Source organism: Quercus lobata, chromosome 4 (assembly GCF_001633185.2).
Source record: "Quercus lobata isolate SW786 chromosome 4, ValleyOak3.0 Primary Assembly, whole genome shotgun sequence".
Classification (NCBI taxonomy): Eukaryota; Viridiplantae; Streptophyta; class Magnoliopsida; order Fagales; family Fagaceae; genus Quercus; species Quercus lobata.
Genome location: NC_044907.1, coordinates 52,533,672 through 52,544,260, shown reverse-complemented (window position 1 = coordinate 52,544,260; position 10,589 = coordinate 52,533,672). Strand labels below are relative to the sequence as shown.

General features: G+C 34.0%; 2 protein-coding genes across 3 annotated transcripts; one reads left to right on the top strand and one right to left on the bottom strand.

The window, feature by feature from the left end:
- Positions 1-1,801: 1,801 nt before the first annotated feature.
- On the top strand, positions 1,802-6,621 carry LOC115983886 (subtilisin-like protease SBT4.3). Of its 2 annotated transcripts, XM_031106740.1 has the most exons (9): positions 1,802-2,078; positions 2,898-2,989; positions 3,158-3,404; positions 3,860-4,355; positions 4,896-4,990; positions 5,079-5,285; positions 5,463-5,574; positions 5,697-5,910; positions 5,997-6,621. In XM_031106740.1, exons 1-9 carry the CDS (start codon positions 1,849-1,851, stop codon positions 6,521-6,523), a joined length of 2,220 nt encoding a protein of 739 aa, XP_030962600.1. In that variant the 5' UTR covers positions 1,802-1,848; the 3' UTR covers positions 6,524-6,621. The 2 variants fall into 2 exon arrangements, with proteins under 2 accessions (XP_030962600.1, XP_030962601.1); XM_031106741.1 differs by lacking the exon at positions 2,898-2,989 and having other exon boundaries at positions 1,832-2,078.
- Positions 6,622-8,457: 1,836 nt separating this feature from the next.
- LOC115983498 (E3 ubiquitin-protein ligase RNF181-like) lies at positions 8,458-9,346 on the bottom strand. The gene has a single exon (XM_031106204.1). The coding sequence runs from the start codon at positions 9,246-9,248 to the stop codon at positions 8,694-8,696; it is 555 nt and encodes a 184-aa protein (XP_030962064.1). The 5' UTR covers positions 9,249-9,346; the 3' UTR covers positions 8,458-8,693.
- Between the last annotated feature and the right edge of the window lie 1,243 nt (positions 9,347-10,589).

The window sequence follows — 10,589 nt, the reverse complement described above, 5'->3', positions numbered from 1 at the left end:
TTTTGGTCATTTTAGTGGTTTTTTTTAGCATAATTGGTGATTTTAGAGATTGTAGGAGTATTTTGGTCATTTTAAAGGTTTCATGAGTATTTTGCTTATTTTAGAGATTTTGAAGATATATTGGTCATTTTAGTGGTTTTTGAGAATATTTGGTGATTTTATAAAAATTGGCTTTGGATAGGGTATGGATATCTATGGATAAACAGACCGGATAACAATTGGGTATGGATAATAATTGGGTAAGGTAATCAGATATCCATGGATAAATTAATTGGGTCGGGTATATATGGGTATACCTTGCCCATAACCATCCTTAATAGGTGATGAACACTTATTTCTTCACAAAAAACACCTCCATCTTAATATTGGATGATGAATTTGGAATTTTGTCACCCTCCAGTTAGTCTTTGGTTAAACAATAGGTGACCAAAATTTATTTCATCACCAAAAACACCTACATCCTAATATTAGGAGACGAATTTAGAATTTCGTCACCTCTGGTAAGTCTTTGGTGACATGAATATTTCGTCACCTTAGGTTTGCCTTTTTTTCATGACCTATAGTGACGAAATAAATATTTCGTCACCAATTTTAAAATTTTTATAATATTTGGTGACGAATTCTTCTTTTCCTCACTAAATGTTATCATTTGGTGACGAAATTGTTTATCCTCACTAGATTTCGTCACCATAGCCCACTTTTGTTGTAGTGTTTTTGTTTTTGTTTTTGTTTTTGTTTTTGTTTTTTTTTTTTTTTTTTTTGTTTTTTTGTTTTTTTTTTTGTGTCTCTACTTTTGGATGATACACTTTGGTCTACTTTTGGGTGATACACTTTGGTGGCGTATTTTTGAGTTATTCATCACATGTACTCTCTATCTCTTTTCTAGTTTTGATTTGAGTTAATTTTTAGATATTCTAAAAGTGAGATGATTATGTATTTGAATGTCTCTATAAATTATTTGAGTAATATTAATTATAAATTTGTAATGAGGTTTGGTTATCATGATAATCTTCTTAATAGAATGAGAAATTCAAATAATTAATTTTGGAACTTAAAAAGTTTAGTTGTAGAAAAAAAATCATAACACATTATACAAAAGTTTGAATAATATAGATTACTTGAAAAAAGAATAGTATTTTTTTCTTTTATCTCAAAAAAAAAAAAAAAGGGAATAATATCAATCAAATGCACCTAAGTTTTTTTTTTTTTTTTTTTTTTTTTTTTTTTTTAAATCAAAATAATAGAATGATATATTTGTAGAGATGGAGAAATGAAAAATAATTTTAGAAATAATATCTTTAGTACGTTTTATAGAATAAATCTTACATTATACCACGTTACAAAATAGTTGTATATTTTCATACATCGCGTGAATCTGCGACTACTTTTAAAAGTAACAAATGAAACCTTATTCTCAACCCAAAAAAAAAAACCTAGTTTTTTTGCTTTTTATCTAAACAACCGCATATATAACTTTATCATTAATTTACCATTCACAACTTATCAACTCAACAATTGTGAAATAATTTGTAAAAAATTATTGTGATTATAGACTTATTGGTTATATATCATTAGGTCATTGCAAGACAATGCATTTTGTATGCTTCTAAGGAATGTAAAAATGAGTAAACAAGAATTTGTACGTGTTATGTGCATTTTTAAGTAACAACAGGCGTAATTAATGAGAACACGTGTTTTCTAATGTAATAGAATTTGATTTGAATTTGAAATGGGTAAATGACAAACATCATAAATTGCCCTGAAGGAGTATAGGCCTAAATTTTGTCAATTAGTACGATTTAAGAATGTGGTACTCACGGGAAGATCTCTCCCTAGTTCAAATTATTAATGCAGTTCAAAGCTCTTGAATTTTGTCACCCTGCAATGGCTGCCAAGTCCATCTTTTTGCTCTTTCTCCACATCTTTATGGCTCTCATTATTTCTATCAGCACTTGTTATGGTGGTTCTACAGATAAGACCAAGGATCTTTACATTGTTTACATGGGTTCACTTCCAGAGAGTGACTACTCACCCCTTTCCCACCATCTCAGTCTTCTTCAAGAAGTTCTTCGAGAAAGGTAATTATTCATATACTTGATGGTTTTACCAATGCATTTGCTTATTGCTAGCTCCTCCATACAATGACTTGGTCCTAAGGATACAGAGATCTGTATAAAACAAACCTCATGCTTATAATTGTTTTAGACATATATTTAGTTCTAGCACTGAACATTTTTAGTGATTTTTATAATAGCATTTGTTTGGAAGAGCTTAGTTTTATCTTTAAACATTAATATACAGATTTTAAAAAACATCATTGTGTTTGAGATATAGGTGTAATTTTGCACAATAAACTAAACAAAATAAGTTGGTGAAAATAAACTCGTCTAGACAAACACTCGATATCCATCTTTTTATTATTATTATTATTATTATTATTATTATTATTATTTATTTATTTATATATTTTTTTAAAAACCACTCTATATCCATCCATAATTATAAACTGAAACAGAACTCTTTGGTATTTAGTTTTCTATATTTTCAAAACTAATTGTATTATCAAATTGAAAATAATTAACAATAATATAATTAAAAACGTGAAGGTAAATTAAGAAATTTAAAAATTTTAATTTCATAAAATTAGCATACATATTTTATACATATAATATAATTAGGTGCTATTTCAATTTTAAAATATTACATAAAAAAAATTCTGAACATATATGGTAGTCTCCATGTTTTTTTTTTTTTTTTTTTTTTGAGGCTCCTTTTTTTTGAACAAAAAAATAAAAAATAAAAATAAAAAAGAAGCAAGAATGGAGGAATATAGAGAGACAGAGAGAGAAAAAAAAGAAAAAAGATTTAACTACTTCTGATCTAATCTCTCTCAACAGTGCTGCCAGTGACTCATTTGTCAGAAGCTACAATAGGAGTTTCAATGCATTTGCAGCAAGGCTCAGTGGTGAAGAGCACAAAAAAATTGCCAGTGAGTGCTTTGAACTCTGATTTTGTAGTCTTTTTGTTAAACTAAGAAATTCTTTAAATAACTTCAAAACTACTACTCAGTAGTCACTTTAGTTTGATACGTCTTATGATTGGAATAGTTTGTAATCCGGACTGTATAATTACAATAATGTTAATAAGCACTGTGCAGGCAAGGAAGGGGTGGTATCTGTGTTTCCATCTAGGACCCTCCAACTTCAAACAACAAGATCATGGGAATTCATGGGTTTTCCTGAAAATGTAGATAGAAACCTCACTGTTGAGAGTGATATAATAATTGGTGTCATTGATAGTGGAATCTGGCCTGAGTCTGACAGTTTTAGCGATGAAGGTTATGGTCCACCTCCTAAGAAATGGAAGGGGACTTGTGATGGAGGCCTCAACTTCACTTGCAACAAGTAATTTTCTTCTCTCCCTAAATTATATTTTCCATTTATAAGAATCTGCTTTTCTTCCAGGGGATATATATATATATATACTGTTGTAACTTTTCCTCAATGTAACTTACCCGTAAAAAAGATTAATTATTATAAAATAATGGCACATTTCTCTAAAAACAGAACAATGAATAAGGTATTAACTTATTCATAACCTATATCCCAAGTAATGCTTTTTTTCTATTTCTTTTTTCTCCCCTTCCCCTTGAAGCTTTTCTGGAAAATTTGAAAGTTGTTACTCCCATGTGCTGGTTTGGGGCCATCCTGTGTCTTTCGCCATTAAAGCCTCTAAGAAGATTTTGAACACCCAACCTTTTACAGAGCCACCCTGTACCGGAACATTGTAGGATATTTGTAGGATTTTTACATTTTTCTTTGTATTTGAATACTCAAGAATATGAACTGTACATTTGCAGTAAGATCATTGGAGCTCGATTTTACACATTAGACATTCACAGTAATTCCGCAAGGGATGAAGAAGGCCACGGTAGCCACACTGCCTCAATAGCAGCTGGTAACAAAGTACCAGGTGCAAATTTCTATGGATTGGCCAATGGAAATGCAAGAGGAGGAGTTCCATCAGCAAGGATCGCTACATATAGAATCTGTGGTCCGGGAGGGTGCACAGATGACAGTATCCTTGGTGCGTTTGATGATGCTATTGCAGATGGGGTTGACATCATTACAATTTCAGTTAGTGGAAGTCCAAGACCCTTCAATTTTGATTCTATTGCTATTGGTTCTTTTCATGCAATGGAAAAAGGTATACTCACTGTTCAGTCTGCTGGAAATGATGGTCCTTTTCCATCAACAGTAGGAAGTGTTGCACCATGGTTATTCTCCGTAGCAGCCAGCAGCACAGATCGACGAATCATTGATAAGGTTGTTCTTGGGAATGGGAAGACCCTTATTGTAAGTATCTCTGATTTTTTTTTCTTTCTTCTTTGGTCAATTGAATGTAGACATAATTGTGTTGTGGGCAGCTGACAGATTTAGCTCTTTCTTGGTTATAGTAGATCCCGGGGTGTGATATTAATGTTGAGAAGCTTACAACTCCAACTCTCCGAGGCACCTCATCCCCCCATTAGGCTAGCAATGTGGACTTGAATGACCTGAGTCTTTCAGTAGTATATTCTAATGATTGTACAGTTACCAACAGCTTTGGGACAGATAAGGTGTCTAGTGTCCTGACGGCCATTTGGAATGAGGTTTCACAAGCAAAGCACCCTTAAATTATTTGTAGTGGTCATCAAGCGGTGTATTAAATTTTTTGTCATTGCAACTATTGTTATTATTCTTTGCAATACTTTTCCGCTAAAATTTTCTGATTTCATTCTTTGATTGCCACTATGTGAACTAATGTTTTGATTTTCTTCATCTGCATTAATCGCGCAATTTTCCTGTGCCTGATTTTCTTTATTATGCTTTTTTCTTTTTCCTTTTTCATTATAGGAAAATGCAGTTAATTCTTTCACACTAAAAGGAGTGAAGTTCCCTCTCATAAAGGGTGAAGATGCTAAGAGTAATTGTTCTGACGCTGATGCTCGGTAATTGTTTTTCTTTTCGTTATTGCTGACTTTGAGTTGTCTTAAAAAAGAAAAAAGAAAAAACTAAACACTCCATGTTCCATACCAGGCTTTGCAGTCACCTTTGTCTAGATAGCAGCTTAGTGAAGGAAAAGATTGTGGTCTGTGATAAGTCAACAGGATGGAATGAAGCTTTCAGAGCTGGCGCCCTAGGGTCAATCACCTTAGATGAGGATTATTTTGTAGTTCCCTTACCTTCATCTGGTTTAACTTCTCACAACCATGATTTGGTGAAGTCCTACATAAATTCTACAAAGTGAGAATCCTAATATTTTTGTACATTCTGATTTCTTTATTACAACTTTCAAGTTGTACTATTGCTAGAATTCATGAGAACTCGTACACTGATTGATTGGATTTTATTGGTTTAGTTTTTGATTTGGGAGAAGATTTATTCGATTCTGTTGTTCATGTCTCTAGTTTCATTTTTCAGTAACCCGCATGGAGAAATTATAAGAAGTGAAGCTATCAAAGATATAGCTGCTCCTAAATTTGCTTTCTTCTCTTCTCGTGGGCCAAATTCAATTTCTGACGAAATTTTAAAGGTTGCCCATCAATTACTGTCTTTCCAGGGATGCATGTACCGCTTAAATGAATTTCATTTCTAACAGATATATATATATAAATATATATATTTATATATTTATATGTTTGCCACATATTGCAGCCAGATATAACTGCCCCAGGAGTACATATTTTGGCAGCATATTCACCTGTTGCTTCACCATCAAGTGCCCCTGGTGATAAGAGGTCTGTCAAGTACAATATAATGTCTGGAACCTCCATGTCTTGTCCCCATGTAGCTGGAGCAGCCGCTTATGTTAAATCATTTCACCCTCATTGGTCTCCTTCAGCCATCAAATCTGCTCTCATGACCACTGGTAATCTTCATTCTCCATCTTTCTTGCTCTATCAGTTTCTTAGTTGTCCTATGTTTCTGACTTATTCTATTTTATTGCACTTCAAGCTTTGTCAATGAATGTCACAGAACATTCTGATGGTAAATATGAAGATGGCGAATTTGCTTATGGTGCTGGCCATGTCAATCCAGTAAAAGCAATAGACCCTGGTCTATTGTATGATGCTTCTAAAGATGATTACGTGAAAATGCTCTACAGTATGCAAGTTCGTCTCTTCAGTCCTAGCCCCAAGGAGACTAAAGGTTCTCCAAAGGATCTCAATTACCCATCAATGCAAGCTCTTGTTAAAATAGGCATGCCTATCACAGTTGAATTCACCAGAACAGTGACAAATGTAGGCCTTGCCAACTCCACTTACAAGTCAAAGATCATAGCAAATTCTCAAATTAATGTTAGTGTGAAACCTAGCTCCATCTCCTTCAAGTTATTATATGAGAAGAAGTCTTTTATTGTGAAAGTATCGGGGGAAGCATTAACAGCAAAGACAAGAATTTCTGCATCGCTCATATGGTCAGATGGCACCCATAATGTGAAAAGTCCTATTGTCATGTACACACAGAATCCAGAAGAATAAGGGATGAACTTAATTGGTTATGCAAGTGTTTTTATTAGTAAAAATTTGACCCATAAATGGTCCAGAAAATTATTTTTGAAGGTGTTGCAATATATATATTCTAGCATTTTGCAAGTAACTTTTCAAATTTTTCAGGAAAACATTTTTAAGATATTCAAGTTCAAATTCAATGATTCAGAGCAACAATTCCATTCATGCTCTTAAAGAAACCCAAACTCCGAATAAGAATTCTAATGGTCACCCCCAAACCATCGAGTGTTTGTTGCCATATAGCATGAACGGTCAGTCGTAACATCTTGGAAGAGACTGAAGGATCAATGAAAGTGGCAAGAGGGAAATATGAATGGCCAGGCAGAGTTGTTATGCAGAAAAGCCATACCCATGTAAAAGATATGTCAAATGACAACTACCAAATTGGACTAGAAGTCCACGCAGGGATGTTAACATAATTCAAAAAGTTCCACTTTGAAAGTAGAGAACTGATTCCAACAATTACCTCATTCAATTAATGGCAGCACTTAAAGCCATGTAATTTAAAAGAAGATTGCAAGTTAGAACCAATCCAATCTCAAAGAAGTTTAAACTTAAATCAAGACCTACCAATGTTCATAATAAATTGTTTAAGCTCAATATCATCTTGTCAGTAAGAAATGTCTGTTTTCACATGTCCTTGGCATTGTAACAAGGTGGCTCATTCTTTAGCAAGAAGACCGTTTTCCTATCCTCATTTGTTAGTTTGGATGGAAGATGTTCCACCAGACGTTTTTGATGTATTCCAAACTGATTTGAAGGGCCTTACTTAATAAAATGCAAGTCTTATTTCTCAAAAAAAATCTTGTCAGTAGCTGTTATAACTGTTTAATTGCTCAATATCATCTTTTGTGGTGCTACATCTAATACTAATGACCTTAAAGCTCCAAGAACGATAAACTTCCTCAAAGTTTTTAGTAGGTTCGGATAAAATATAAGTGTGTAGAACACAAGGCACAAAAATGCACATTATTTAAAAGCTTAAATAAACCATGCCTAACGAATTAAAGGACACGGAAGAAATTAGCATATGGCTTGCAGTTACTCACCACATCAAGCAGCAATAAGAAATAACACAAAATGTCACTAGCTTGGATATAACCAAATTGATGGTTCTTTGCTCATCAAATTAGGTCTATTTGTTGCTTCATCATAGGAATATCGTAACAAGAATTTAACTTAAATCAACCGGCATGAGAGCATCCACAACTAAAAAGCTATTTTTTAGCACCACCATACACAAAAAGGGTGCTACAATGGTGGTGGTATAAGTAAATTTTTTACTTACATTGCTACAATGCACAGCTATATATGGCTATGCACTATAGCTGAAAGCTAAAAAAAAATAATAATAATTAATTTTTACTCTACCTCCTATTAAAATATTATTTATTTATTTTTTTCGTTCAAAAATCTCACCTCTCTCTCATCGCTACTAGCCCACCCCCACGCTGCCGACCCACGCCGTTGCCCTGCTTGGTTGCATTTTTTTTTTTTTTTTTTTTTCCTGTTATGGGCTGTGGTGTGGTGGTGGTTGTGTGGGTAGATTGGGCTTGCTTGGTTATTTATTTATTATTATTATTTTTTTTTTCCTATTGTGGGCTATGGTGGTGGTGGTGGTGGTTTTGGTTGTGTGGGTAAATTGGACTACTTGGTTGCTTTTTTTTTCTTTTTTTTTCCTACTGTAGACTAATGGTGGTGATTGTGGGTGTAGTTGTGACTGATTGTGGAGGTGGTTGTAGTTATGATTGGTTACTAAAGTTTGTGGTGGATGTTTTTATTATTATTCTAATAAGTTATTTGTATTATTTTAATCAAATAGCTAAAAATATAGATTCATTAATGTTGAATATATTGTAAAGTGAAGAAGTAAAATAGATAAAGTGACTTTTGAAGATGTCAAATAACTAAATTTTTAGCTCTACCCATTTATATGCTCTTACAAGTGAAACCATTTATATGTTCTAACAAGTGAAACTTGAAATTAACTCACAAGAAGTTAAAAAAGTTCCAAATCGTAACCAGACATATTGTAACAAGTTCTCGCAGTTCTTTTAGGATCCACAAAATCATAAAAATATTGGACCCTAAATAAAAGGTAAACAGAAGATAAATGACTAATTCCTATCGTTGAATGTCTTCAGACCATATCTTGCGTTGACGAGTCATCATCTTCAACTTCAACACGATCCGAACCCGAATCCATACTTGAATCAACAAACACAAAGTGGACCCAGAACTCATGTTGATGGATACTCTCTCTTCCTTCTTCTTCTTCCCCATGTGCCATACTCTCTCTTCGTCCTTCTTCCTGTTGATGGTCCACAACATCCATACTCTCTCTTCCTCCTCCTTCCTCCACATGTTGATGGTACACAACATCCATACTCGCTCTTCCTTCTTCTTCATCTTCCTCCATAGGCATAACAAATCGGCAAAGCGGGCACAACCCTTTAACCCGGAGCCAGTTCTCGATACAACCCGAATGGAACTTGTGCTTGCATGGCATCTCTCTAACCTCGCCGCCGACTTCAAACTCTTCCAAGCAAATCGAGCAGGCTTTATCAGACTCCTCCGCCGTCACTGTCACTCTCGGCATAGCCTCTATAGCCGCCTTCGACGCACGCAACTCCCCATGCTTCTCCGGCGAGCTGTGGCGGATTGCTGCGGCTGCTGCTAAGACTATATCCAACATAGAAGGAAATCAACCTTGGATTTCTGGATTCGACATGTTCAACCCGGTTGAAATATAATTGAAACTATAATATTCAGTATTATCAGAGAGAGAGAGAGTTTTTTTGTCTGCGAAAGAGAAATAAGTTTGGAGATTGAGGTAGTGTGTTTTTATATGATACAAGTACGAAGTGAAGAAGGATTTGGAAAAGCCCTACAAGCTTCCGGAACTTTTGCTGCTTTTTTTTTTTTTTTTTTTTTTTTAAAAAAAATTTTATATTTTCAATAATTTTTATTTTTATTTTTTGGAGAATGTCAATTAAATAAACTTAACTTTGTTGGATACTTGTATAATAATAAAAATATTCCAAATCATACACTTGTATGTTTTCTATAATTTATTATTTCCCATATTATACTTCTTTAAAATTATTTCAACTTGACTGCTTAATTTTCATATATTTTGTTGTTGATAATATTATTTACTTATTTATTTTTTAAAGATGTGTTATAATATATGACTATTGTAGGGATAATAGTCCAGAATCATATATTGGGCTTTGGGCTTTGTTCGAGAACACTGAATGGTTTGAGGAGGAACAAATAGTTATTAGGAATTCTAATTTAAAGTCTCATAAGTAAGGAACGAATGGAAAGCGGTCCGAGGAGGAACTCCTCCTCGGATATGATGAAGGTAGCTCAAGTATGTACTCCAGCAATTAGAATGACCCTCCAAGAAACTCCAATGATAGGGACGTGCATCATGAACATACGAGAAGGAAGGAAACCTAAAAATATCTAAGGGAAAACTGCTACCACCGCATTAAAAGTATTGTAACTACTTTTCTGGCCGCATTTATGTGGAGAAGACCTCTGAACAGTGTTGTCTTGGCTACTGCAACTTATAAAAAACCAAAGAAGGTGTTCGATGGGACAGGTACTCAAGTAAGGGCTCAGATGATCAACAAGTGTAGGATCGAGATGGTCCAAAGGGAGCTATATAATGTGAGAGACCCTTCATGAGAAAGAGGATCGAAAGAGGAGAGAGAAAACACTGTAGCAATCTAAATTGTCCTTATATCTAATTGTGATCAAGTAATAAAAGTGTGATCTCCTCGGACTAAAAGTCCATTGATATCAGAACCTCTTATTTGTGTTTGATTGTTATTTAATTCAGTACTAACTGTTGTCCAACTCATTAGAACCTAGTTCTTTAACCCACTCTCTACAAATTTATTGTACTGGACTCATTGGGCTAAGATCTCATTCATCTTGGGCTTGGGCTGTAAATTGTGTCCATACAATTGGCGTCGTCTATGGGGAGAACTTATGTGATAGTGAGTACGACGTCTAAATATGGTAG